The following is a 27940-nucleotide window of genomic DNA, read 5'->3' as shown; positions in this document are numbered from 1 at the left end:
TGCTGTGACATGGTGACAAGGCGCGCGTGCTGATGCCTGCCTGTGCCCATCCACCGCCCAGAGATGATGGCCAGAGGCGTGCGAGTTTTCCTGCTCCTCCTTTGGACAGCGGACACACCTCGGGGTGCAGGAGGTGAGGAGCTCCCAGCTGCCAGGGAGGAGCTTTGGAGGGTGCCCTGGGTCCCTCTTTGTGCTGGGTGCTGTTCTACCCGTGGATATAGCGGTCCCTGGCGTGCTGTGGGCCCAGGACCAGGGATGATCATGGCTGTCCTGCTTCCTGGGACTGTCCCCTGTCCCAGATTGTTCCCAGCTGGTGCCTGGTTTGCTTTGGGAGGAAAGAATCTCGAGTCATGGAGATGCTACTTGTGTTGGGGTTTTCTGAGCCTTCATGGGGCACTTTTCCTACTGCTGCGTCTGTGCCTGAAAACCGAACTCCTGGAATCACAGGAGAAGAGAAGTGGGGGCTGATCATGGAATCCCAGACTGGCCTGGGTTGGGAGGGATGTTCAAGCCCACCCAGTTCCACCCCCTGCCACGGGCAGGGACACCTTCCACCAGACCAGGGTGCTCAGGGTCACATCCAGCCTGGCCTTGGACACTCCCAGGGGTGCTGGTGGCCCTCAACTGCCTTGGATTTGGCAAATAAGGGAGGGCAGGCTCTGAAGAACTGGACGGGGAGCAGATTGATTGTTTCACTGCCCTGCTATTCATATGCTAACATTTCCCCCAGCATGAGATCCTCCTCATTTCCATGGGAGCTCCAGGAATCCTTCTTGCCCTGTCATTTCAAATTATTGTTCCCATCCTTCTGTGTTTTCTTCCATTTGTGCTTAATTCCTCTGTTCATCGTTTTGGTTGTACTGTCACATGCAGCTTCTTGTGGCTGTCAGCCTGCTCTTTGAAAGCCCCCCACTGCCAGCTGATGTGGGTGAGAGTTGTTCATGCAGTTGATCAGTCCATCAGCCCCATCTTTTATGTGTCTCTGTGACAATGAGGACCGAGATGAAAACTCTGAACCTAATTAACAAGCCAAATGTAATATATCATAGTAATTCTCAAGTTGAAACTGTTGTAAAAAAAAATCATTTTTTGGGCTAAGTTTTAATAAACTCTGATTTGATGGGGGTTATTTAAAGTTTTTTTGTTGCTGTTGAATATTAGAAATATTTTACAAGGAGCTGTTGCGAGAATATAATATTGAAATGAAATTATTTGCTCATATTTCTCACTGCTTGCAAACAGGTATTGCCCTAAACAATTCACTGGATTGGACTTTCATGGACATTTCTGTTTTCTCCCTTCCAGTTCAGGTTTTGCCACCTGTTAACTTCACCCTCACGGTCTCTGCATTAGCACAAGTGCTGTTACGCTGGGAACCAAACCCTGCTCAGGAAAAAAACAACTCCACCATTAGATACGATGTGAAAATCCTGCACCCTGTGCTGGAAGAGGTAAGAGAAAAAATAAACCAAGGATCCTGAGAAAAAAATCCCTGCTGTTCCCTTTTATCTAAACACATGGCTTTGGGAGCTGCAGGGATTCCCTCTCAGCCATCCTTCTGGACACAGCTCTGCTGGGACGAGCCTCGGGAATTGCAGTTTTCACCTTGAGAGGAGGATGGATCCTGGCTTTAAATACCGGCTCCCCCATTCAGCTCAGCTCACTGAACTCACCCCAATGTCTGGCTCAGTCTTTGCAGGTCCCTTATTTTTGCCTCCCACGCCCTGTGGTGTTTACTGGATATTTTTTATTTCAAGTATGACACCAAGAGGACTCACAGCGTCCGGACGGCGGCGTTTCACGACGGCTTCTCGGCACGCGTGCGGACCTTGCTCGTCCAGGAGGACCTTGAGATGGGCAGCGACTGGGTGGAGGCAAACCTCCCACCTCTGCCAGGTCAGGAAACCCAGGGGAGGCCTGGGCTTTGTGCTCTGCCCCAGTCTGTGGACTAAACATTAAAAGGTGACAGGTTAATTCTTTCAAATAAAAAAAATACAGCGTTTTCCGCTCTGCCTGCTACAGAAGGGTTTAGTCTGCGCTGCAGAGGAGCCTGGAGTGCGATCTGGGGGTGCAAAGTGTCAATAACACCTATAAAATTTTCTAACAATGCCTTGCTGAGGCTGAGTTAACCTAGAGTGGTGCACCTGAGGATACTGTTGCCCTGTTCTCGTGAGATAACACGGTGCTGCGTGGCACAGCTTCACTCACTCCGCTGGGGAATCCGCATCCTTCCCAAGCCACAGACCCGCGGGATAAGGAGGAGGATTGGAGGCAACAGCTATAATGGCCCTGGAAATTTGATTGATTGATTGATTCCAAACTGGAATCCAAGTGTTTCAGCAACAGGAGCTCGTTACGATTTTTTTCAGTGAGGTTTTATTTCTGCTGTGTAATTCCTTGCCTCTCCAGGTGCTGCAGGGACCTCTGTCACCAACTTGTCCTGTGTCATTCGTGTCACCACCCTTGGCAACGTCTCTCTCCATTGCACGTGGCTCCCTGGCCAAGAGGCACCAGAAGACACCAAATACTTTCTGTTTTACAGGTTGGTGTTTTGCTCCTTTTCCTGCCAGCAGTCAATTTCTTTAGCAGAAATCCTGTCTCACCAGCATTTTAATTTAGGTATGAGAAACACACTGAGGAATGTCCCACTTACACCAAAGACAAGAGCAACAGGAACACTGAGTGCAGATTTTCAAGTACTCAGATTCAGCCTGGCGAGATTGACACCCTCATTGTCGTTCACGTTAATGGCTCCAGCCAACGTGCTGCAATCAAGCCTTTTCAGCAGTTATTTAACCAGAATGCCATCGGTGAGTAGGAATACATTAAAAAGAATATCAAAAATGTCGAGCCGGATTGTCAAAATGTGAGGAAATTCTGTTGGATTGAGTGGTTCTTGATGCAGGTGAAAGGATGTGTTGATTTTGTGCAGTCATCCCAAGGAAATTGGAAGAAATAACTGGATTGTTTTAGCTAAATTTGTTTTTAATCATCTCTTTTAAATTATAGAATGGCAAAACTAAAAGCCAATAAAGGCAATTAGCTATTTTGTTTGTTAGCCAAAGCATTATTCCCAATATCAATTTTCAGTTGATTATGTCAATATACCTTAAAACACAGTTTTTATTACCCTTAAGTTTGCAGCCTTTCTTCAAAAGGAATAAGACACATGGTGTTCAAGTTAAAGGAAGGGATTAAGTGATGGAATAAAAGGGAATATCAGCCATGATTGTCTCTCATCCTTCATCCACACAAATAATTTACCTTCCCTCATTAGTTCCATGCCTCTTTCTTTTTTGGTAAACAGATGACAATTCTCTTTTTCATGACATCACTAAGAGAAAAAAAATCACATATTTTCTTCTCAGAAATCATCCCCATAACAGCAGCTGAATTCCTTCGATTTTTTTCCATTTTTCAATAATTTTCCTGGCTACATCTGCATTTTCTTTTTCCTGGGAATGAAGTTTTTCTGACTGTTCTCTCATTAATTTAATGCTTCTGTGGAAATCAATTCAATAAATTCCTCTTTCCCCAGTAATCTAGTTTTCCAAAACTTTTCAGTGGATTTTCCAAACTGTTTTCCTATAACTATTACCAGCAATGTAGTTATTCCTCCTAAATCCTTATCTTTTCAGTCCAAAAAGGGAAATAAATTCAATCATTATCGGCCCTACTTGGAAACATTAGCAGGTTATAAAACGCTCCGGTTTTTAGTGTTTAACCTTGTCTCTATAAATAACTCACCAGTACGGTTTCCTTTTTGCAGAGAAAGTGAATGTTCCCAGAAATATCAGCGTATCCCTGCAGCAAAATGATCTCCTGGCCATGTGGGAGAAGCCAATTTCTCCTTTCCATGAGGAATGTTTTGAATATGAATTTTATCTCATCAACCTGAAGTCAGGTAACAAGCAGGTAATTGCTCCTCCAGCATCCAAGATTATCCAACATTCCTGTCCTCTACAGCTGGAATTTGCTTTCCTCTTCTCCTCAATGCCTTTTACATCTGCAACAAACCATTCCCAAGGAACTTGGGGAAGCAGGGCAAAATTGGATTTATTCAGTTTAAGCGTCCGGGTTCTAAACAGTTTTTGCCATCTTGAAAATGCCGCATTGAGAATCTGGAGGAAGAATGGAAAAATGAGGGATTTTTTTCTGGAGTTTTCCCTGGAATATTGGTGTGTTAGGAGAAGTTACACCTATAAAAATGGAGCTCTTACCTCCGAAGCAAGGCCAGCTGCTCGCAGTTAATAAAAACCAATAAAAAGATAAACATGGCCTAAATTTGTTTTCGGAGTCTTAATTAAGCTCTGACAGCGCAAATTCTTTTCCTGACAGATCCTGAAAATCCCCTCCAACAGCTTCCGACTGCGGATTGACGTCAGCAGCAGGTATTCCGTAAGGATCAGGGCCAACCACAACCACATCTGTCGTGCCAGAGGATTCTGGAGTGACTGGAGTGAAATCCTTTATGTTGGTAAGAATTCCCATTATTCCATCGCTGGGGAGCAAATGCTGCCTAATCAGGAGCGTCTGCAACATCCCAGAATTCTAACGGGAAACAGGAAAACAGGGATTCGAAGGAAAAACCTTGTTAATGCCAAGATTTGAAGCTGTTCCATTAAAAATAAACTCCTTGCAAGAGGATTGGTTTCAGGCAGTGCTTTGTGAATATTTCTAGAGATTGCTTTTAAGTCAAGGCCTTTTCTTGCATCATTTCAGTTTTTTCAGGTGTTTCCCCACCCTCTTTGTGTTGTCCATGCTGGAAATAAATATGGGAGACCATGCCAACCATTAATTCACTGAAATTATCTCACCCCTTCAATGCTGAGGGAATAAAGAGGATGATCTTGGCATCTTTTAGCATCCCCATTGCTGAGGAGCAAGTGCTGCCTAATCAGGAGCGTGTCCAACATCCCAGAATTCTAATAGGAAACAGGAAAACAGGGCTTTGAATTCAATTTACTGAGATTATCTCACCCCTTAAATGTTGGGGAGGGGAAAAGAACATGATTTTAGCATCTTTGGAGCCTGATCATTTGCCCCACTCTGTTTTGTGTTTCCTGCTTGCTGAGCAAGTTGTTCTGGAAATAACAGTTCCTTTATCACTGCACGTTATCAACTGTTTGTTCTTAGACATCCTCCTTTGCTCTTATCTTTGGAGTTTCTTAACTTCCTTGTTTTCACTTGAAAATTACTCTGTTACACTCTCCTGTTTACTGCATTTCCCCTCTCGTCTCAGGAATTCAAATTTTCGGTGTTTTGCCTCCCTACTCCAACACATCCCCCTGACCTCCCCACCTGGCTCACACAGCAAACATGGACGATTCATTCTGATGGGGAAACAAAGTTGCTCTTCCCTAAGAATTTATTTAATTCTCAGCAATATCCAAGGACAGGGCCAGATGTTAACTCAGTTTCTCCCACGGAAAGGAGTTTTTAGGGGCTTGTTGAAGTTCGTTGGCACAATAACTTTCGCAGCCACTTGTTCTCTCCTTTACGTCAAAATAAAATAAAATTATTGGTGATAATCAGAAATTCAGTGCCATGGAAACTCTTCTTGAAGCTCTGCATTTCATTTCCTACTCTAGGTAACAAGTCTTCAAAATCTGCAGCTTAATTTGTGATCTGAATACAACCGCATTAAACAGCTGATGAAATATTTACAATATTCAAATTCTAAGCACATTTCAAATGATCTGAACTAAAATAATACATTTAATTTTTTGTTTGTTTGTTTGTTTTTTTCCTTGAAATTCAGGGCAAAATAAACTGGAGAATTCCATAGCCTGGATACTCACTCTGCTTTGTGTGTCCACGTCCTGCACATTCCTGCTTGTTGTTATAATACGCAAAATGTAAGTATTAGCATATTTTTTAATTACAATATAATCAAGGAGCAAGTATTCAAAAAATGGGGGAGGATGTCACAAGCTTTGCTTAATTCTGAGAAAAAGCTGAGTTTGCCTAAATTTGCAAAGAAAAAACAATCAGCCTCATTAATTATCAGCAATAACACTCTGCAGAATTGGTGGGGTAAGAGGGTTATTCAATTTTATCCTATGCAACAGATCCATATATTGAGTGATGTGAGTTTGTTACAATTTGTTAAAAATCTGTTTGTCCTCATCCTCACTTAAAAGCACCTGATTGGGTCAGTGGTTTCCCCAGGAATCTTCATTTATCCCTGGTGAAGGCTGCTCAGAGCATCCCTCATGACCAAAATACCCAGACCCCTGGTGTTTGCTTTGAGTATTTGAAATATTGAATTTATTTTTAATTATACAGAGGCTCTGGATGCTATATAGTAAAGGCCAAAACTCCCCAAATGTGCAGTGAGGAAGCCCAGCTACACTTTGGATTTGTGTCTGTGACAGTCAAATCATAAGGATCCATGTCATTAGACGTTTCTCCCTGAAACATGCAGCAAGCAGCAATTACCAGTCCACAATAAACACAGCTCCCTTTAATGGAAGTGCTAATTCCTTGTGAATTTCTTTAGTGCTTTTTCATTTATTGGTCACCCTGATGCATCCTTGGCTGTTTTGCTCTCTGTGCTGTGTTTCCTTTATCCAATAAAGGTCTTGTGTGCAGGAATAACTGGTATTAACTCTGCCTGTGTGACCTGTTCTCAGGGCAGCTGAATTAGCAGAGCTCTGCTCAGGAAGGATGCAGATGTTATAAATAAATACAATATGTTTATAACTCCCCAGGGAGTTTATTCCTGTGTCACACACTTGTCCCCAGCTATGCTGCCTTGATGTCTTGCTGAAAATCCCCAAGTTTGTCATGCTTACATGGTTCTTTTATGGATTGACCTGGAGCTGGAGGTCCTCCCCTGCTCCAGCATCTTCTCCAGCTCTCTCCTCTCTCTTTGGGACAGCAGAACCAACACCAGTTAGCAGCAGTCACGCTGCTCCATGTTTTCCTGTGGAGTTCTGCAAGCATTTGAATATTACATTTACCCCCTTTGGAGATCCTGGAACACATACAGGGTGAAAAATAAATCCAGGGTACAATTCTACTCAACTCGGAGATGCTGTAGTAATGCATTTTATGAATTTAATCCAAATTTCAGGGAGCTTTTCCAGCTTCAGCTGCTTGCTGCTACCTTGGTTGCTTCCAGGTATAAAATTCCCCGATACCCAAAGGCTCATTACCTTCTCTCTTTGCTAAGGTGATGAAAATTTTACCTCCCTGCTGCACTGAATTTCAGGGAGCTGCTCACCTTATTCCACCTTTCCCTGCTGCTCCTTGCTCCTTCTGCTCTAATCCCCAGCCTGCCCTGGGAGGACGGGGGAGTGCAAGAAGATGAAACGCAGGGTTGTACCTGCAGATATTAAAAAAAGAAAAATCGAGCAGGTTTCCTAGATCACAGTTTCATTAGTACTCTCTGTTTTTACCGCTCTTGAAAATTCATGAAGTGCGTCCTGCAATTCAAGCCACGGAATCGCTTCAAATTTCACGCGATTTGCAGCCATTATGAGGAATTTCATTACAGCAAAGAGGTCTATAAATTTTTCTGTGTACTTGCAGGCCTCAGGGATAAAGCCCACCATTTGGGAGGAGTGCTGCAAGGCAAAGGGGCCCTCTGGGACTGTTTGGGCAGGCTTTCCCTTCGCTCATGATGGGGTTAGAGCCTGATAAAAAACCCACAAAATTGAATGTTTTCCTGGTTTGTTTTCCTGGTTTGCCCTCTGCCTTTGGCAGTGAGCAGCTTCTGTACTTCCCTAGGAATAACATTTTCTCCTGGAGGCGAGCCCACAGGAGGATGGAGTCAGTAACTTGCTGAGGCACGAGGGCACTCAGTGCCCTCCTCACCCCAAAATCAGTGGGGTCATCCAGGTCCCCCCTCTTCTGCAGCCCACGAGCAGCACTCAGCGGGCAGCTTTGGGAAAACTCCACGGGGAATCTCAGGGGAGGCACTCTGACACAGAGTTAAAACAAACACTTCCTCAGTCTCATCACAGAGCAAGGAGAGCTTGTTCTCCTGCTTGTTTCTCTTCGTTCATCTCTGGCCTTTTCATGTCACAGCCTGCGGGAGGAGTGGAGTTTCAGAAAGACAGACACAGCACAAAACCCGGAGACCCTGAAATGCTGATTTTAAGGCACGAGGGTCCCGTGGGGTGTGTCCGAGGCCTGAAGGTCCCAGCAGTGATAACGGAAAGGCTGTGCCTTAACCTGTGCAGAGATATCCGGGATGCTTTTCATGACAAGATCTTTCATGACATAACTCCGACTTTCCAGTAACCTCCAAAAAAAGAACAGAACCGTTCTGAGGGCACCACCCCAGCAACTGCTCCCCGCAAAGATCTGAGGGGCAAAGCAGCCCCCGTGGACACACTTCTGCCTCATTTCTCACAGGCATTTGTGCACCCCTCCTTAAGTGTTCCCCTTCCAGAAGTGACGTGTAGTTTATGCTTTTTGCTGCCTCAATAAATCATTTTGATTATGGCTCCATCAAAATTTATTGGCAAACAGCATCATGAGGAACATGCCAACTCCATATGGAACCAACTTTTTTTGGGTACTTTGCACAGCAGTGGAATAAATCAGAGCTGAAAGAGCTCAGGTGGAAGGATGTGGCCTTTTGAGAAGCCTGTGAGAGCTGCTGAGGTGTAGGAGCTGTGAAGACAACAGTGCAAAGCTGCCCAGGGTAAGGGCACAAAGGCCTGAGCCTTAGGAGGAGAGCTGGGAAGAGTGGAGGGGATGGAGATGATGCCAGGTGCTGCAATAACAATATTGGCACTTCTCCTGCTCCTGAGCTCCAGCAGCTCCAGCTCCACTCTCCTGTCCCACCCCCATGGTGGGGAGCAAACAGCCTGGCTGCTCCTTTGCACCCAGCAGTGGCTCACAAAAAAATGCAAGTGTTTCCCTGCAGACACCTCACACCCTGTTTTTCCTCCCCATATTCCCGTTTGTGGCTGTACAGTTCCCTCACAGAGCCTCATCCCCTGCAGCAGAGGGGAGAGCTCTCACAGTGCCTGTGGGGGAGCAGTGGTGTGGCCCTTCCCTTCACCTGGTGATTCGTGAAGCGTCAATGTCACCTTCAACGCAGCAGCAGCTCAGCCAGGAAGGTTTAGCTCCAAGCTGATAGACAGAAAATATTATTCCTCCTCACCGGGAGAATAGTAATAGGATAAAGGTAAACTTGACAGAACTCAGAAAGCTTCTGGAAGAAGAATAGTCCTAAGAACATAAGCACTGAACTAAGCAGACATCAGCTGTTGGAATAAATCAGCCTAGACTCCATTTCCTTCATGCAGAAAGCCAATTCTTTATTCACAAAGCTCCTGTTTGTAGGAGACATCAGAAGGCGCTGTGTAAAACCGAACTGGCCAGCAGTGACAAGTAATATTTAGTTGTCTTAGACTGCAACACAAGATGTAACCAGCAGTGTGTGTTCCATCGCCAGCTGTTAAACCAGCTGGGGCAGTGTTCTTTATCTCTTCCACACCCATCCTCCCTGCAGGGATCTCTGCTGTTCCTGGGCCATCCAGGCTCACTGCATGGCTGAGACAATTCCATCATCCATTGGGAGATGCTGCGCCCAGGGGAGGAGCCCGGCATTCCCAGGATAAAACCGGGGACTGGGAACACCAGCACAGCCTGTGTGCGCTGGATTGCCAGAGGAACACCAGACCCATCTCACCACCACTGGACCTTCAGAGGAAAACTGCACCCTTCCAGAGGATCATTGATCAACAGAACCACATCTGTCACTGCAGGAGAGCTGCAGCCACCGTTTATTCAGACTGCTACCAACACCCTGACCCGACAAGGTGTCAGGTTGTATTCTGACTTTGCTTGAGCGGTAAATTCTTTTTCGCAAGATAATTATCTAAAGAACTGCTGCAGATAAAATTCAAGCTTATAGGACTTAGTTAAGAACTTAAAATTAATTGCTGAAAATAATCTTGGGAGAAGAGGAGAGCCGTGGACTGGGCACGGGGGAGACGGCCGGACAAGATAGCAGAGCTGGACAAACAACGTGGGCTTATTATGGCCAAATCTTGTTTCAAAGAAGCTCTTGGTGTTTGCAGATGAGTCAGATGAAGAACCAGCTGTTGGGGAAAGTCTTCAAAAAGAAATGTTGAAAAAGCAGTGAAACAGACTAAATTGGAGATTCGGAAGGTTCTAGAAGAAGATAGCAGTTCTGGGCTGAGCAGTCTTCACTCAGGCCAAGTTCCTGTTAAAACCTGCCCCTTTTGGACACGGTGCTATCCAGGGCTGGACACAGCAAGAGAGTTTCGGCACCTGGAATGTGAGATCTGAGCTCTGCCACGTGTCAAAGACAAGGAAAAGTTCGCTCTGCAGCACCTGCTATCACAAACCCCCCGTGCTGCGAGCCCAGCCAGGCCAGGGAGTGTCAGGCAGGGAAGGGGGGGTCTCAGAGGGTGTTAGCAGGATGAGTTATTACAGCACTGAGCAAAACCATTTGCTGTCAGCCGTCCCTGGTGCCTTCCCCTGCCCGCTCCCGGCTCCCTCGGCGCACAATTATTTGTGGCTGCCCTCCTACCACGAGGCACTGGCAGCTTATGTCCAGAAACCAAAGCCTGAGCGCGAGGCAGCTTGTCTTGGCTGTCCAAACGAGGTACATGACAGCAGAGCCCTTGGGAAGAGCAGGAGCGTGAACGCTCAGGTCAGAGCCATTCATTTCTCTCCAGACAGCCCTCAAAGCTCTGGCACTGGATGGGAGCGGCTGTGGCTGCAGAGGGAGAGGCTGGGGACAGCCTCACCCACCTCCTCCTTGTCACCTGCCTGTCCCCAGGGCCCAGACGTGTCCTGGGAGGAGCAGCACAGCTTGCCCAGCCCCGGTGGGGACCATTATCCCTGAGTGCAGGTGCTGCAGGCAGTGCCCCCGTGCTCCTGGGGCTCAGCACGTGCTGCTGCTTGATTTATGGTTCCCTGCGTCCCCCATCCCCCAGGAACAGCAACTCTCTCACATCCCTGCACCGCTGTTTCTTGCAGAAACCACGTTTGGAGTAAACTGTTCCCACCAATCCCAACGCCCAGCAACAAATTCCGAGACCCTTTCCCAGTTGACTACGAGGTAAAATAACATTTGGTTGGTTTGTTTGTTTTAAACTGAAATGAATGCTTTTGTTCTTGTGCTGCTTTTTCCCTGTGAGGCTGAGAGCGAAGAGGGTCATAGAATCATTAAATCTCTAAAAGATCTCCAAGACCCTTAAGTCCAACCCCATGCCCACCAAATTTAGCAGTTCCTGAGGCTGTGTTTGCCATGCTCACTGCCGTGGTAGATTCTCACCTCATTGCGTGGCTGCTTCCTTTGCCCAGGACAGGTCCCAGTCTGCTGCAGCTCTGGATCTGGCTGTGTTTGCAGATGTTGTGTTTTGGGAAGGGTTAAAAATGAACAGAAGGATTAACTGCTGTTGTCGAGTGCTTTGTTCATACACACTGAATTCCAGGCACACCTGTGGCTCTGCCTTTTGTAGGGAAATGCCATTTCTCCCCATCCAGGCAGAGACCTCTGCCTTGGCAGAGACTGCAGGGTGATTCCTGAAGAGCTGATTTTGTTCAGCCTAACAATTCAAAATGTTTTTTTTCCTACTGTTAAGCTGGGCTTAAGCCTTTCTGTGTTTGCTGTTACTTCTGATAAATACATTTACCTTACAGGTAGGATAAACCCCTCATTGTCTGCTCAGGGGAAGGGCTGCTCAGCAACTTGATTTTCATTTGGAACACGGGGTTGATTTTCTGCATATTGTTCTTACTCCGTGGTCTCGTCAAGGAAACAGGCTTAAAAGATTATCATATAATGTTTGTTTTTAATTAAGTGGTGACACTGGCAAGGAGAGGTGAGGACATCACCCAGGTCCCTGCCGAGGTCACCAGGGAGAGGGAAGATGAGTGCTGGGCACACTCAGTTCCTAAATTCGGTGTAAATGAGGTGATGAAAGCGCTGCACGGTGGTGGCCCGTGGGAACCTGCTCGTCCCTGCTCTGTCACCTGCCACCCCGCAGGGCTTCCCAGCAGCTCAGCCACTGCTTCTGCTTCCTCCTGCAGCTCACCAGCCCTGCACACAGGTTTGGGCAGCTCTGTCAGGATGTGGCCCCATAAATGGGCTTTGCTGCCGCGTAGTCAGAAAAATTCCCGTTCCTCAAACCTTGATCCCTCACTGGAGTTGTCAGGCCCTGGAAAAGGCTCCCCAGGGAAGTGGTGGAGTCACCATCCCTGGAACTGTTCAAAACCCTCTTGGCTTTTGGATGTGGCCCTTTGTGATGGGGTTTGGTGGGTGTGGTGGGATCCGATGGAAGGTGGCACTTGATGATCTTGGAGGTCTTTTCCAGCCTTAATGGCTCCACGATTCTGTGCCCTCCAGCTCCTCCTGGGCTCTTTGTCCTTGGCTGCAGAGGGGAGGCTGCTGTGGTAAAACGTGGCTAATGGGGAATTTGGTGGTGCAGGGCTCGAGGGACAGAGGATGAGCAGCTCTGTGAGAGCTTCAGACAGAGGGTGAAAATCCTCCTGTTGAACCCATTGCTTCTGAGCTCCTAAACCACAAAACACTTTGGGTTAATCCGTCTCTAAATGCACCAATCTGAACATTAACTCTCCCCCAGCCCAAGCCACCCTCCCCAGCTCCCAGCTCCAAGGGGTGTTTGCTTTGCAGAGAGCACGGACCTGCACCAGCTCCACGGAGACCGAGGTGGGCAGCCTGGCTGAAGGCTTCTCCTGCAGCATCCTCGACGACTCCGTGTTCTGAGAGGCTCCACAGTGTCACCCACCAACGCAGTGTCACCTCTCTGTGTCCCTCTTCCCAGCAGGGAGCAGAATTTGCCTCCACCAGGTGCCTTGTTACCGAGCAGAAAGCGCCAGCTCAAGCAGGAATTAAGTTCATGGCACAAGGGCTGTGTAGGGAAAAAAAAAAAAAAAGCTTGGGAAAGAGCTAATGGATTCAGTTTACTGAATTTCCAACCTAATTTCCTGTTAGGTTGGCAGCCTAATCTTTTGGATGTTTGTTTTACCTTGCTCTGACGACTGGAGATGCAAACTGGGTTTGGCCTGGCCCTGTGGATGCAGCCAGGTGGTCCTGGCAGTGACCAAGAGGGGTCAAACACTGGGAAAAGAAGAAAAACGTTGGGAATCACCCAGTGCTGTCATCTCCAGTGCTGTCACCCTCAGTGCTGTCACCCCCAGTGCTGCACAGCAAGGCCACCAAGACAGCAGGGACACTTTGTAGTGAAATGATGAATTTCCACCTGGAAAAGGTCCATGGAAATGCAATTCCTGGGTCAAGGCAGGTGTGACCGTGCAGCCAGACCAGCCTGTGAGGGGGCTGTGCATGGCCAGTGTCCTCTGCACTGCTCAAAGGCTCCTCATCTTGCTTTGTAAGTGGCACAGCAACATTTTGGGATGGAGGGAAACACCTGGGATCAGCTCAGCTGGGCAGAGCGTGGTGCTGATCACACCAAGGTTGTGGTTTGATCCCTGTAGGGACCATTGGACTCAATCCTTGTGGGTCCTGCCCGACTCAGAATATTCTGTGGTTCTCTGATCTCTCTAAAGACTTTATAAAACACCAAAACCTTGTGGATTTTGTAGGTTATTTAAGACAAATTTAGTTTGCTTGTGCACCTGATGTACAGTTAAAGCTGCACTCAGGTACCACGTTTCAGTATCAAACAGAGCTTCACCTGTGATTCCTACACTCCTGAGCGAGGGAATCCTGCTGGGAATGAAGGGATCCTCTGATCCCCAGGACCTCAGCACTGGGCAGGCACAGGACACTCCCAGCTGGCTCCTTTCCCATCCAAGGCTCTTTTTCAGGCTCTGGCATCAGCTGGCATCATCTGCAGGAGGACAGTAAGGGAGTGTTTTTTCTTCCTGCCACGGGAGATTAAAGTGTAAGAGGGGGAAGAAAAGAAAAAAAGAAAAAAAAGGAAAAAAAAAAGAAAAAGAAAAAGAAAAAGAAAAAAAAAAAAAGGTAAAACAGCATAAACAGATAAACTTCCTCAATTGCACCAACAAAACAAACCAGCCTGGGAACGGAGAGTTTGCAAATATGAAGTAATTAAAGAAACGTGCCAAGAACTGCCTGGTGCGCTTTAGAGTCTGAGCTGCAACGAGCTGGGCTCCTCCTGGGTGTGCAACCCCAGTAATTCTGAAAATCCAAGCCAAATATTGCAGCCTGGTTTTCTTTGCTCTCTGTTGTTCCATCTTTGATGGCCTGGGTTTAGGACAGCCTCAGTTTCTGATTTATTTCCCTGTGTTCTGTGATCCACTGAGGGAGTTCCCAAATAAACCCCCTGACGCTGGGCTTTGACCTCCCTGGCTGAGGCCCATGAAGTCCTCCTGGTCTTGCAGAATTCCTTCCAATGCCAAGAAACCTCCTGTCCACGGAGCTGGGTTAAACATGTTAACAAAGAATAAAGGTAAAGATTTGATCCAGCCAATAAGTTCTTTGGAAGGTGCCTAAAGAAATAGAGTTTCCAGGTACTACAGGCTAAAAATAATTATAATAAACGAGCCAGCTCTCATCTGGGTGAATTAGCATTGCTCCATCAAAATTAATGTAGCTCATTAATATAACATTTGTGCCTCCAATGTCTCTCCTGCATGTGTTTTTAATGGATTTGAGGGGCCCAACTTTAACACTCTAAAATCAGAATTTCATTAGCAAAAATCCTAAAAATGAGACTAAAGAGCATTCACTTACTGGAATGTATTTTATGTCATGCCTTCAAGTGGCCTAATAAATAAGGTTTCTATATATAACTCCGTTCCCATTAATGGCAAGCTGTTGCAGAGACGAATGCAATATATTTGAATATATTTTTCACGTCAGGATCTTTGTAATTCCAGGATGGGTCCTCTTGGGGACAGGTGGGGCTGGATGTCTTGGAGAGCCAGCAGCCACACCTCTACTCACGCTAGTAAATAAATCCAACCCGGTGTAAAGCAGGAGTAGCTGCATTTCCCCAGGCGGGCTGCAGGTGCAGCCCACTCACTTTTAGTGGCAGAGCTGTGGTGGGATCTCACATCCTGGAGAACCAGGGGTGCAGGAGGAGGACAATTCCTGGCCGAGCTCCTCCTCATGGTCACGATCCCTGGAGCAAAATCCTCATTCCAGGCAGCACGAGGGAAAAAGGAATTTGTCCAGGATCCCAGGCCATGCCCAGGGCTGTGTCAGGTTTTGGCATCACCACTCCACATCTCCAGCTCCTAACTCCCACAGCACAGAATTATTCATTCCTCTTTTTTTTCCCCCTTCAAATCCAGCTCCCAACCCCCTCATTCCTCTTGCTGCCTCCCGAAGAGCAGCCCCAGGAAACGGCAATTTCACATTTCTTTTTAGAAATGGAATCGTGCTGCTGGGCTGGTTTATTTTCCTGCTCCGTTGGTTGTGAAGTACAGCACTGCTCCTCTGGAACGCAGAGAGCTCCGTTCAACTCCTGCCCCTGAAAGGATTAGAACTGTGGCTGGGGTGGATTTACTGGTTTCAAGCTGTGCTCCCAAAATCCTCAGGAATCCCCAGGATGAGCCTGGAAGGGCTTTGCTCCAGCCACAGGGTCCGAGATGCTCCAACAGCACCATCCCCATGGGCTTGGACAGTCACGGCTCCACAAAACAAACCAAAAATTCAGCTGCTCACATTTTTTGGTCAGTTTTGGGAGCAGGATTAGAGCAGAGGTGTATAAATAGATTTTTTTATTTTTTTTTTTTTATTTAAACCAGCTCTTGTATCTTCACATCAGTGACAGTCTCAGCAGGCTCCGAGGGGAAATTTCTCACTGGGCAGAGCAAAAAGTGGAGGAAAAAGGCTCCTGGAAGACAGGTATCTTTACAAATGACAGAATATTTATTACCAATACCTTTAAAAAAAGATTACATCTGCTAGATCACTGATAAATATCATTTACACCGGGGAGAAAACTACAGAAGCTTTTTTTTTTTTTTTTTTAAATTTCATTTTTCTTGGTTTTGCGGATTTTTTTTTTAAAGGTTTTTCTTATTTTATTTTTTTTTTTTTACATAGAAGTAACCATATCAAACTAAGAAAGGAACACAGCTTGAAATACTGACAATATTTCTCTGGTCAACACCCCTGACTTTTACACAAGTGGAATCCTGATTATGAGTTACTGAATAAATATATTTAGAAGGTCTAAAAGTTAACTGTATTATTTTGTAAGCAAAAAAGACAAGTTACAGGCAAATTCAAGCTATTAGGAAGGAAAAAAAAACCAAACCAAAAAACCACTGCAGCGCATTGAAAGTTGAAAATTGTATAGAAAATTCCGTTGCCTTTTCCAGCGTTATCCCATCTGAACTTACAAAATTCCCCGTAGTAACAAACAGTCCTTCTCTTGAGAAGAATTATTCCAGCGTGGATATTGTCGTTTTCTGGTGTGACTCTGTTCTGCCTCCAGGCGTCTGGGAAGAGTTTCTGAGGAAAGGCAAACTTCCAGCAGGGATCTCCGGGAGATTCCCACTTTTCCACGGATAACCGGGAGCAGCACCGCTCCCGCTCCGGGGCAGATTCCCAAGCGTTCTCTGGAGAGTGGAGTTACCAAGGATGAGGGGTTGTGTCCCAAAGAACGAGCCCAGAGCAGCTTTCTGTCTCAGAGCGGCCGTGTTCCGATCTCCTTGGAATTAATCCCCAAACGTCAGGGGTTTCCTTGGAATTGGGTCTCCGAAGGGTTGAGCTGGGCGCGCACCCAAGGTGAGACCGGTGGCCGTCCCGCCGCCTCACCGCAGGCAGAGGTCACGGCTTTGCAGGATCTTCATTTCCCCACCCAATTCGATGCTAATTATGATCAAGGCAAAGCAGTTTCACGGCCCCTCCTCGCTGCACGATGCCGGAATGTTGGCTACGCGTCCCGTAGTCCACAACCGACCAAAAAGCACGTGGTTTTCCAAAATTCTGCCCTTCTGAGGGTTTCGAGTTTGTCCTGCTCTGGATAGAACGTGTGTTAGAAGCCCTGGGTTCAGCAGCTGGAACTGCCAGTGAAGCTCAGCCTGTTACAATCCGGGTCTGGATCGGTTCTGCCCTGTGAAGCAATTCCAGCCAATTTGCCAGGAACAACTTGGAACTCTCCGTCGTAAAAGGAAAAAATCCCAAACAATATTTTCGTGATAATGTCGTCTGTAGCATTTTATAGCAGAGGAAAAAAATTAAATATCTACATCATATGTTAACTTTAAAAAATTCTATAAAACACTAAATATATAATAAAAAATATGCATATAAGGACATATGTAAACTGCTTTGGTAACATCGTATTACAGATGTTTTCAGTGCATTGCAGAGTTTCCAAGGAAACTTCAGACAAAGCTATATTTGCTTTGAGGAAGTACTGTATAATGCCATTCCTAAAGAAGCATAAACATTTTTTTTCTTTTTTCCAGTAGTAAGATGTACTCAAACCACAATATTACTTAGTACTGGGTGTCTCCAAAACAACTAGCTAAATGTTGCTTATATTATAAAGAAGAAGTCCTGGATGTCATTGTTGTCATAAACTGGAGCGCGCTGTGAGGGAGATCATGATTGTGCTGAGGGCTGACAGGGTGCAGGCGCTGGACGTGGACGAGCCCGAGCCTCTGGCATAGGCATCTGGGAGGGGAGAGGGGGAGAAGGAGCCAGAGGTGAGCAGAGAACAATCCCTGGACTCTTCCCTAACTCACCTCCCCCCAAGGTTTAAATTCCCTTTCTTCAGGTAAGGCACAGCCCCCGTGCACTGCCCCCTCCTCCTCTTCACGGCCACATCTCCGAGTTTTTGGTTCCAGTTCCTGCCCCCATTGTGTTGAGGCTCCTCTCACAGTTCTATTACTTCACACGCTGCCTGCTTATCGTTATTTGGCATTTTTTCCCAACTGCACCGTATTCCAGCTGTTCCTCGTGACTCCCAGCCCGGAGGAGCCGTGTGCCTGCTCCGTGACCCCTGGCCTGGAGCCGAACGGGAGCTGGCGTGTTCCAGCTCCCCTCCCCTCTCCTGTGCTGCTGATTAAATTCCTCTGCATGGTTTACACAGCCACGGTGGGGAGAACTCTGCTCTCACCCAGGGTTGTTTTACATGGCTGTAATTTTAATGCCACGTTCCTGCATTGCAGAGGCTCCTGATTTAATGCAGCTTATAAACTGGGACATTATTAATGGAAGATGGGACACGGAGATTTTGCGAAAGCCATGTTGTGTAATAAAATACTCTCTGTGTTTGTTCTTCTACACCACCTCATCTCCCTAAATAAATATTTATGCATCCAGCACACAATGGGATATGGCTGTATGGCAGCATTATAGATTTAGAAGCCTCTGCATCCTGCATTTTGTTACAGGGAATTGCAGTAAAACAATAGATTCAACGCAGGGAACGGCGAGGGGAAAGCGTCTGGACACCTTAAATACAAATAGAACTGCTTAGGATAGCGTTTTTATGGCTGAAACTTGCTTTTGGGGTGAAATCAGATCCGGGGACTGGAATATCTGCTGGTGGGACCCTGTGGCACAGAGCCCAGCCCCTCCCCATCCTTACTGGATATCTTTGGGATTCGGATTTGCTCGCTGCTGCTGCCGTCGCCGCCGTCGCTGAAGGGTTTGATCTCGATGATGTAATCCTCCTCAAAGGGCAGGGACAGCTCCACTGAGGTTTTATTTGTTTCTATGACGGACGTGCTGCTCTGCCTGTTCCACCTGTACAAAACCTGCGGCCAAGGGAGAGAGAAGAGGAGGCAGAAAGGGCAGAGCTGCCCGTTGTCCTCAGAGCTGCCCACCTCAGGGTGTCCAGAGGTGCTGCTGCTGCTCTTTGCCTGCCCCTGGTGCTCAGGCAGGCTCCGGTCACACAGGGGACACGTGGGATTTGCTGGGGACACCGGCACAGAGGTGGCAGTGCCTGGGCAGGGGGTGACACTGGCAGGAGGATGATGCTGCTCAGCAGCACCCAACACGACACCGGTACCTGCTGGAGCCCCTCAGAGAAACCTCTACCTTGGCCAAGCCAAAATGAACCCTTGTAAAAGTAAGAACTCCTTTACAGAGGTCAGAAACTCCTTATTATGCTGCTGCTGGAAACTAAGTTAGGATATTTGGGATATTTGATGCAGTGCCACCAATGGTTTCCCGGAATAAATGACTTTTGCGAATGACCTTCTGAGCTGTGGGAGTTGTACTAATTTATATCATAAATTGTGGTATAAAATACAAGATTTCTAGGCAAAAAGAAGAAAACTGGGCAATGTTTTGCTATGACTCAGGAAATAAATCCATGTGGCTGTGCTATCCTCACAGTAAGTTAAAGGAGAATGTTTTAGAAACCCTCTAGATGCTTCTCCAGGGTGATGAGTCTCTCTCTCCCTCTTTCAAATGACTCCTTAATTTGCATTTCAAACCTAAAATATGTAGTGAAAAGCTGGTCCAGATTGCTGAGGTTCATCTGAGGTTTGGACTAAAAACCCCAAGGAATTACGTATTTTTGATGAGCCCATACAGAGCCCCAAAGACACTTAAAAGTTGGTGCAGGAATTGAGGGGAGCTGGCACAGGCTCACCGAGCTGCTGGCATTCCAGACTGGGAATAAAACCTGGAGCATGGCCAGGTCCTTCACTGGCTCAGGCTCTGGTGGGAAATGTTTGCACAGCTCCAACCCCAGGGCAACGTCTTTTTGGGCGAAATGAAACCCTTGTGGAAGGTGACGGGGCTGAATTCTTCCCAAGGTTTCTCTCTAGTTGAATTATCTCCTATTAAAACTGCTTCTAATGAGGATTCTCTTTCTTTTCCTCTTGGCTTGGCTTTCTGAAGGAAATGGGAGCTATTAAAAAAGGCATTTTATTTATCTGCAATTAAGGAGCTGACTACAGCCTTGGGGAAGTTTCCATGGAAGGCAGGAGCGAGGTCCTGCAGGTGGGAGCTGCAGGAAAAACGTGCTAAAATACAGAGGCGTGCCCCAGATCTGACCTGGGGAATCAAGCAGGCACCATGGAGATACTCACTTTGTAGCCTCTCACTTCTGACTCGTTGTCCAAGGCTTTCACCTGGTCCCAGTTCAGGATGATCTTGGAGTCGGATGAATTCCACACGATGTTCCCGGGGGGCTGACTCGGTGCTGCACCAAACAACAAGAACAGCACCACGTTACCGAGGGGAACCAGCTCCCAGCTGGATCCCTCCCAGTGCCACTGGGGCTTCCGGCAGCGCAGCTGAGCCTGCCCAGAGCCCTGTCCCTCAGGAAAGCTAACGAGCTGCTTCACTGAGCTGCGTCCTCGAGGTCACGGGAGCTGTGACACGACACGGCGCTTGAAATGAAAAAAAGGATTCAGTCAGTTGCTCAACATGCCTGGGACCAGAGGAAAAAAAGCCCTCTTGAACGCCGAGATAAATATTTAATTTGCCTGCACAGCTGTGATTTCGCTTTTGCATGCTCTGCTTACTTAACACCGGGAAGAACCTCGCGGAAAAAAAAAAAAAAAAAAAAAAGAATTAAATAACAAGGCTGAGCCTGGTAAATCTGCACAAAAACCTGGCAAGGAGAAGCCTGACAGCTCCTTGAGACTCGAGAGAGCTGGGAAACGAGCGAGGGGAGCGGTGGCTGGGCCCTGCCGGGGCGTCCCTGCCGGCACTCACGTGGCTTTTTGGTGGTGACGTTGACGGCGGCGCTGGAGGGGCCGGTGCCGGCCGTGTTGTAGGCCCTGACTGCCAGGTGGTAGAGGGCATTGCCCCTCAGGTTGCCGACTCTCGCGGAGGTTTGGTTCCCGACCGTCCGGATCCTTTTGGCGTTCTCCTCCTTCTCGTCGTGCCGCCAGCAGCGCACCTGGCAGGCAGAGCAGGGCCGTGGCAGTGCCCAGCGCCGCAGGGGCTGGCAGCACCCCTTTGCTCCTGTCACCAACCCAGAGCTGCTCCCAGGACAGCTCCTGCTCCCTGCCACCATCCCTGGCCCCCCTGGGGACCCTGCCCAAGCCTGGCCGTGGCAGCACCTTCAAGGAGGGCTCCGTTTCCAGCCAGATCCCACACAGAAAGGCGGAATTTTTAACCTTGTGAGAGAAATCTCTGCGCACTAAACCCGCTTTAGGAGCGCACCCACGGCGGGAGGAGCAGCACGAGGACATCTCTGTGTCCCCTCAAGGCTCGCTGCTGAGAGGATGCTGCACTCTGTTCCCCATACCTCATATCCCTGTATTCTTCCTTTGTGCTGGTTCTCCCACGGGGGAGCCCAAGAAACTTCGACGTCTGAGGCAGAAAGGCTTCTGGCCAAAACAGTGGTTGGGGCTCTCGTTGGCTCTGGGCAGTTAAAAATAGAAGTAAGATTCTTTCAATTCTACGTTCAATTAGTCCCGAACGTCAGGGGGTTTATTTTCCTCACTGCACAAGGAAGGAAGCAAACAAATGTCCGCGTTTCAAACCGATGGCCTGTCAGGCCTCTCCCTCAGAAATAATAAGATGTCATTACTAAACTCAACCCAGGATACCATGCACTGTAATTAGGACAAGTGGGAACATCTCCTAATCAGCGGCCGTTAATTCGCACTAAATCTCCGCGGAGCTCTCCCCAGATTACATATTACTTTTCCATTAATATCAAAAGATTTCATTACGATTAACGTTATTTTAACGAGCACGAGAAGAATTAATCGCGGTTGGCCGTTCGTCATAAATCAGAGCGAGGCTGAGGTACGGAAGGATGCGTCAAGGTGGAGACCAGACCCCCTCAGACCCTGCAGCACGGGAGAGGGGCGAGGAGGCGGGGAGGGCGCATCTCTACCTTCCTCTGCCGAGTAGACCACGGTGACGGGGCTGAAGGAGCCTTCGCCCTTGTTGTTGTAGACGCCCACTTTGACCTCGTAGGGCGAGAAGGGCGGCAGGCTCTCGTTGCGGAACACGTAGCGGGCGGCGTCCGGCGAGGCCACCACCGTCTGCATCCAGCTGACGGTGCCCAGGGGCCGGAAAGCCACCACGTAGCCAAAGCCACCGCCGTTCTGCAGCTCCTCGGGCACCGTCTGTGGGCAGGGACAAACCGCGGCCTCAGCACGCGCTGACGCCCCCGGCTGCGCCCCGGGGAGTGCTCCGCGTTCGCAGGCTGGGCTTGATCATCTCAGAGGGCTTTTCCAGCCTAGCTGATCCTGTGATTGTGTAATTCTGTGATTCTGAGAGTCTGTGATTGAGTCTGTGATTGAGTCTGTGATTCTGTGATGATTCTGTGATGATTCTGTGATTTTGTCGTTCTGTGATGATTCTGTGATTGAGTCTGTGATTCTGAGATTCTGTAATTCTGTGATGATTCTGTAATTCTGTGATTCTGTGACTCTGAGATTGATTCTGTGATTCTGAGATTCTGTGACTGATTCTGTGACTGATTCTGTGACTGATTCTGTGATTGTTTCTGTGATTCTGTGGTTCTGAGACTCTGTGAACACAGCACTGCAGGCAGATCCCACCTGGATTCATCCCATCCTGCCTGCAGCAGAGCCTTTCTGCTCCATGAAACAGGAAGCAGCACCTCCAGGAGACACTTCTCCTAAAGCCCATTTCCCTTCCCTCCCTGACTAGATGGAGCCTCCATTGCTGATGTAATTTTAGGCATTGTGAAGAGCCTGAGGTTTGCTGGGCTGAAGCAAGGACACTGTTCCTGCTTTCCCAACACACGTGCAGCTGCTCTCGCACCTTTGGGGTGACATGTGAAGCCCCAAAGAATGCACCCTGGACAGACTGACACTTCCTACCCTGAGGCTTGCAGCCCCCTAAAAAGCTGCACTAAACCTAAAGTTTCCAGTGTTAAAATAATCCATAATTATGGGCCACCCTCCCTGAGATGTCCACGGAGTTTCAGCAGGGGTTACTGCTGGTGACTGCATCCTACTCCGAATTGTAAGGCTCACGTAAAGAAAAGGCCTCTGGACATTTAAAAGAGTAAAACCACTCTTCTGTCAAAGTACAGATTATATTTTGTGCAAATTGCATCTCGAACCAGTGGCTGATGTTCTGGCCATGTGTGCTTTTGAAACATAATGCAGTATCTTTAGGAGACACGGCGTAACTAATTAGTCCAACAGAGGAGGAAATTTAGCACATTGAGCTGTGTGGTGAGGACAAAAACCCATTTATAGGTTTTTAATAACCTCAAAAATATCTCTGGCGATTCATTCTGCCAGCTTGGTCAGAAATAGTGCTAAATGGAAGCGTTAGCATGTCTAGTGGAGTTCATTATTAGGAGAAATATGCCAGCTGCATCGCATCCCAACACGAAAATATGAGCAGACAAATGACTAAAGTTCTAACCCCGTCTGCCTCAAGGAATATTAAACATTTCTCATCTCTGCATCTCCTCTCGCTGGCTGCCATCAGCAGCAATGAAAGCCAGCGTGCCTTGTGCAGGCTCTGAAGGGTTTGCTGCCTTGTATCCCAGGGAGGAGGAGGAGGAGGGAGGAAGCTGGGAGCCAGCACGGCAATTCTCCACCAGTTCCAAACCTGTTTTATCCCTTGGGTGGCTCCTGGCCATCCACATTTTGCCATGGGGATGTGCTGGGAGTCAGGGGGAGCTGAGCTGGTGGCAAATCCTGCTCCCCACGGTCCCTGCTCCCCATGGTCCCTGGGGCTGTGGTGGGCCCATCCTAAGCTCCATCTGTGTTTTTTCATCACACAATCTGAGCTTTTTTACTGCCAACCCTTTGAAATCCACACAAGGCTGCAGTGAGACTCACCTCCCAGGTAATGACCAGCTCAGACTTGCTGCCTCCACCTCCGCTGACATTAGCTGGGGTCACCTCAGGGACTGCAAAAAGAAAAAAAAAATAAAAGAAAAAATGCAGAAGATGGATGTGACAGCTTTGAAACCCAAAACCCACATGGAGATGGAGCAGGACGCTGCTGCCCTTCCCCTGCTGGTGCCGGGAACTGTTAGAATGACTAATTTGCCATGGCAAACAGCACATTAAAAGTATGTCAATAACAGTATATTACAAGTATGTCAATTAACTCCTGTGTTCAGCCTCTAATTGTTTAGTTTAAACATTTGTCCTCCATTAAGAAAGGCCTTTTACTTATTTTCCTGTTTCACACTGGGTTCCTCTGTGGGCTCCGACAGAACAGAGGAGCCACCTGCCAGGGCTTCCCCACGGCTGAGGCATCCCTTGGCATTTGTGGCAGCAGGATTTCACCCTCAGCTGCTGTGCCCAGCCCCACTTACGAGCCTCCTCGGTCCTCCTCTTCTCGGAAGGCCTGCTGGGCTCGCCGATCCCGATCAGGTTGGCAGCCACCACTCGGAACTCGTACTCCACCCACGGGTTCAGCCCCACCACCGTGGCTGTGAGCGTCCTGCCGTCGATGATCTCTGGAACTAGGGATGCAAGGAAACCCCCCGGGGGATCAAAATGCTGCTGGGAAAAAGGCACTGGGAGATCTCCTTTCCTTAAAGGCGAGGGCTTAACACAGATACCAAGGATAGACAGACTTTCTCTCGTCTTTCTAACGTTTTGCCGACTGCAAAGAAGCGAAAGAGGCAGCATTAAACTGCTGTGCTTTTAGCCCAGAAATTCCTGCCGTCGAAGAGTTTCTCCAAAACCGCCACAGCTTTGGAAACAAAGCGTCAAGGCAACAGGTTTGGAGGGGCTTTATTTTTCTCTTTTTAAAACCCACTCTTGTCTCTGTTTAACGGCTACTGGAACAAAATTAACCTCTGACGGAATGAGCAATCGCATCATGGGATTTTTCCCTCTATCAGGAAAATAATTCTCCTTAAAGATAGGCCGGATGACACGGTCTGTCCCTGAGGGATGTCTTTATAGACCACAATTACTGTTGTATATCTCCAGCACGGCAACAAGAGATAGGAACTCATTCTGTTCTCCCTTAAACATTCATGAGAAAAATGGGTGAGTAACGGCACTGACTGCACCCTTAAATCTTTGGGTTGCCAAACCTGGAACCAGTTAATAAGAGCAGTGCTCTGCAGCCAGGGAATTTGCTTCTCACACCGTGGCTAGGGCTGGTCTGAGCAGCCCCGTGTGGGTGCAGAGGGGTGGCTTTGGTGTCCCTGGAGCTCTGCAGCCAGGGAATTTGCTTCTCACACCGTGGCTAGGGCTGGTCTGAGCAGCCCTGTGTGGGTGCAGAGGGGTGGCTGTGGTGTCCCTGGAGCTCTGCAGCCAGGGAATTTGCTTCTCACACCGTGGCTAGGGCTGGTCTGAGCAGCCCTGTGTGGGTGCAGAGGGGTGGCTGTGGTGTCCCTGGAGCTCCCCGTGGGAGCACAGCCTTACCTGTGCTCACTGCCTGCCAGCCCACCGAGAAGGGCGTGCGTGCCTGCACCACGTACATGGTGATGGGGCTGTGGTTGTCCGCCCCCGGCCTCCAGGACAGCTGGGCCGTGGTGTCCGTCACCTCGTCGATGCTCACGGCCTCGGGGGGACCCGGGGGACCTGCGGGGTTGCAGGAGAATCCCGGTGACTCGAGGGAGGAGCGCTGGGTTCATCTTCCCCTCCTGGGGACAGAGGTGAGGGGGTCCCTGCAGAGCAGCTCCAGCTCTCCTTGCCTGCCTGGGGCCGGGAGCACCGTGCTGGGAGAGCACGTTGGGTGTTCTCTGGGGGGTTTTAACCAGTGAAGCTCTGCAGGGAGCTCCAGGCAGGGAGAGACCCCTCTGCTCCATCCCACGGCCTTTGCTGCCCGAGTGGTGCCCGGGGTTCGGTCTGCTCCCACCTCAGAGAGTCCCAGAATGGTTTGGGATGGGAGGGACCTTAAATCCCATCCTGTCCCACCCCTGCCGTGGCAGGGAAACCTTCCACTGTCCCAGGCTGCTCCAACCTGGCCTTGGGCACTTCCAGCCACAGCTGCTCTGGGCAATGTTTGAACACTTCTGGTGTTTTAAGGCACTGACAAGATCTGGACTTTTATCATCACCAAGGGTCATTTCCCTGTGAGAATTCAATATTCCTCCTGTTTGTGAGAGCCAAGGGTAGCAGGGACAGAGCAGCACCCAAGTTTGCCTCCCCCAAAGTTAACGAGCAGGAAAATATAAATCAGATTTCTCATGCGGACACAGACTCAGGGTAATTAATTACAGCTCTGCTAAAGTCAGACCTACACATCACCTGTGCATGGTAATGAAGAGATCTCGATGTATCAGTGGAGTCACTAAATCATGTTTATTCTAACAAATAACAACACTGCTTGGCAGAAATGCTGCTGGATGCTGCTCCTGCTGCACAGCTCAGGGCACAATGAGCTCGGTGGGTGCAGGGCTGGCATTCAGGACACGGACAGGTACCAGGGCTGCGTGGGCTGGGTCTGTTTTGGGAACATCTGAAACACCTCACGTGCTCTGGCTGATGCTGTGAACCCCAGCGTGTGCTCAGAGCCTTTTTCTCAGATTAATTACAGGATGCTGGGCTGTCTGTGAGCCCAGGGATTACAGAAGGCAGGAAAAAAAGAAAAAAAAAAAAAATTCAACAACAACACTGACAACAGCAGCAAAATTCAAATACCTCTTACAATCAGGTCTGCAGCAGCTGAGAGCTTGTCCACACTTGTTTGCACCATGCAGACGTATTTCCCTGCATGCTTCAGCTGGATGCTCCTGATCATCAAATCACCAGCTGAATCCTGCTGATAAAGTAGGGAAAACTGGTTACAATTACTTTTTAATGAGCCCTAAACATCATTATCACATGAAGGACACTGTGACTAATGGATTTACTTTGTGCTGGCTGATGAAAACATCAGCAGTGCAAACTGTTGAAATGATGGGAACCTGCCTGGAAGGTAAGAGAGGGAGCATCCCTTAAATTCTGGCTCCTCCAAGGAGCAGGGTTGGGGGCTGTTAAGCGCTTTCTCCATTAAAACAATGCAGGTTCGCTCTGATTCCTCCTTTTTCTCTCTGGATATCCCATTTTCTCCCTCTCTGGCATCCAGAGGCCCAGGTTGTGTCTCCGTCTCTCCTGCGAGGGAAGCCCAGCCCAAACTTGGAGATAGCAGCAGTAGTTTCATGGCTTTGTGTCCCAGCCAGCATTCTGATTGCCCAGCATTTTTGTGCTAAAGATCACCAGAACAGCACTCTCTGAGGAAATCTTGCATCACACACCAGCGGTAATTTGTTTTCCAAATGCCAAGTGCATGTCTGATTAACTGTTGAATAGAACTAATTAGGTTTCTGGATGTATTGGACGCCCAGAACCTCTCTCAATTTCTCTCCAGACACAAAGCATTTGATACGTTGGAGATCTCAGGGTAACTCGTGGCTGTGGCCTTTGGATTGAGGAATATTAATAAAGTTTGCAATTTTTTTTAGCTTTCTGGGCCAAAACAGCAGCAGTCACCCTGAGCAGCCATGGCTGCTGCTGTGAGCCCTGGGCTCATCAATCCGTGAGTTCATCTTTCCATGATTTTTTTTTTTTTTAAGGGGTAAGAGCAAGGCTTGGAAATTGGATCTCCTTTTCCTTCCAGCATTAAATTTCTCTCCTGACAAATGTAGGCATGAACTGTCAGTAAGCCTGGGACCCATTGCTCTCTAAAACCTCCCTCAGAGAAACATGCAAAACCCTTCCCAGTCTTCTACCTCTGCTGAAAATCTTCCATTTCTTTCCTCCTTTTCCTTGCTGCCTTCATCCGATTCCTTCTGTCAGTAACCTTTCCCACATCACCCACTTTGTCAGAGTTAATACTTACCCCCCCAACCCTTTCAAAGTGATCCCCATCCTTCTCGAAGTCTATCAGGTGCCCGTTGAAGGACCAGGTGAACACGATGTCCAGGGAGTGGTCGTGGGACACCTGGCAGGGCAGGACGATGCTTTCCCCAACGGTGACATCCATGCTGAAAGGGGACACCATCACCCGGGTTGGGTCTGCAAACAACAAAGAAAGGAGGGAAAAAAGGATTATTCCTGTTCTCCTGAGGGACAGAGACATTGTAGGGCTGAGAGAGGCCCTAAGCAGTGATCACTTAGGGGGGCCCTTAAATCAACGAGTGAATTATTCCATCTTTGGGTTTGTCCTTTCTCTACC

At 48.2% G+C, this 27940-nt stretch overlaps 2 protein-coding genes across 10 annotated transcripts in view; one reads left to right on the top strand and one right to left on the bottom strand.

Moving 5' to 3' along the window:
• The first annotated feature begins 66 nt into the window (after positions 1–66).
• On the top strand, positions 67–12815 carry IL5RA (interleukin 5 receptor subunit alpha). Its single transcript, XM_040076520.1, has 10 exons — positions 67–133; positions 1306–1451; positions 1758–1896; positions 2410–2542; positions 2620–2810; positions 3770–3915; positions 4339–4477; positions 5762–5858; positions 10972–11053; positions 12632–12815. The coding sequence occupies exons 1-10, from the start codon at positions 67–69 to the stop codon at positions 12722–12724; spliced, it is 1233 nt and encodes a 410-aa protein (XP_039932454.1). The 3' UTR covers positions 12725–12815.
• A 2984-nt stretch (positions 12816–15799) lies between these two features.
• Positions 15800–27940, bottom strand: part of LOC120758131 (contactin-4) — a 264846-nt gene continuing 252705 nt past the window's right edge. For 8 of the 9 annotated variants that reach the window (XM_040076012.2, XM_058422177.1, XM_040076014.1 and 5 more), the window contains 11 exons: positions 27605–27780; positions 26425–26545; positions 25204–25362; positions 24138–24287; positions 23653–23723; positions 21717–21951; positions 21120–21235; positions 20582–20768; positions 19951–20063; positions 18498–18666; positions 15800–17578 (listed from right to left, as the gene is read on the bottom strand). In XM_040076012.2, coding sequence (XP_039931946.1) covers positions 17478–17578; positions 18498–18666; positions 19951–20063; positions 20582–20768; positions 21120–21235; positions 21717–21951; positions 23653–23723; positions 24138–24287; positions 25204–25362; positions 26425–26545; positions 27605–27780 — 1598 coding nt within the window. In that variant the 3' untranslated portion in view covers positions 15800–17477. The remainder of the gene's footprint in view (positions 17579–18497; positions 18667–19950; positions 20064–20581; positions 20769–21119; positions 21236–21716; positions 21952–23652; positions 23724–24137; positions 24288–25203; positions 25363–26424; positions 26546–27604; positions 27781–27940) is intronic. The other variant, XM_040076013.1, reaches the window with a different exon arrangement.

Source organism: Hirundo rustica, chromosome 12 (genome assembly GCF_015227805.2).
Source record: "Hirundo rustica isolate bHirRus1 chromosome 12, bHirRus1.pri.v3, whole genome shotgun sequence".
Classification (NCBI taxonomy): Eukaryota; Metazoa; Chordata; class Aves; order Passeriformes; family Hirundinidae; genus Hirundo; species Hirundo rustica.
This window is presented reverse-complemented; position numbering and strand designations above follow the sequence as displayed.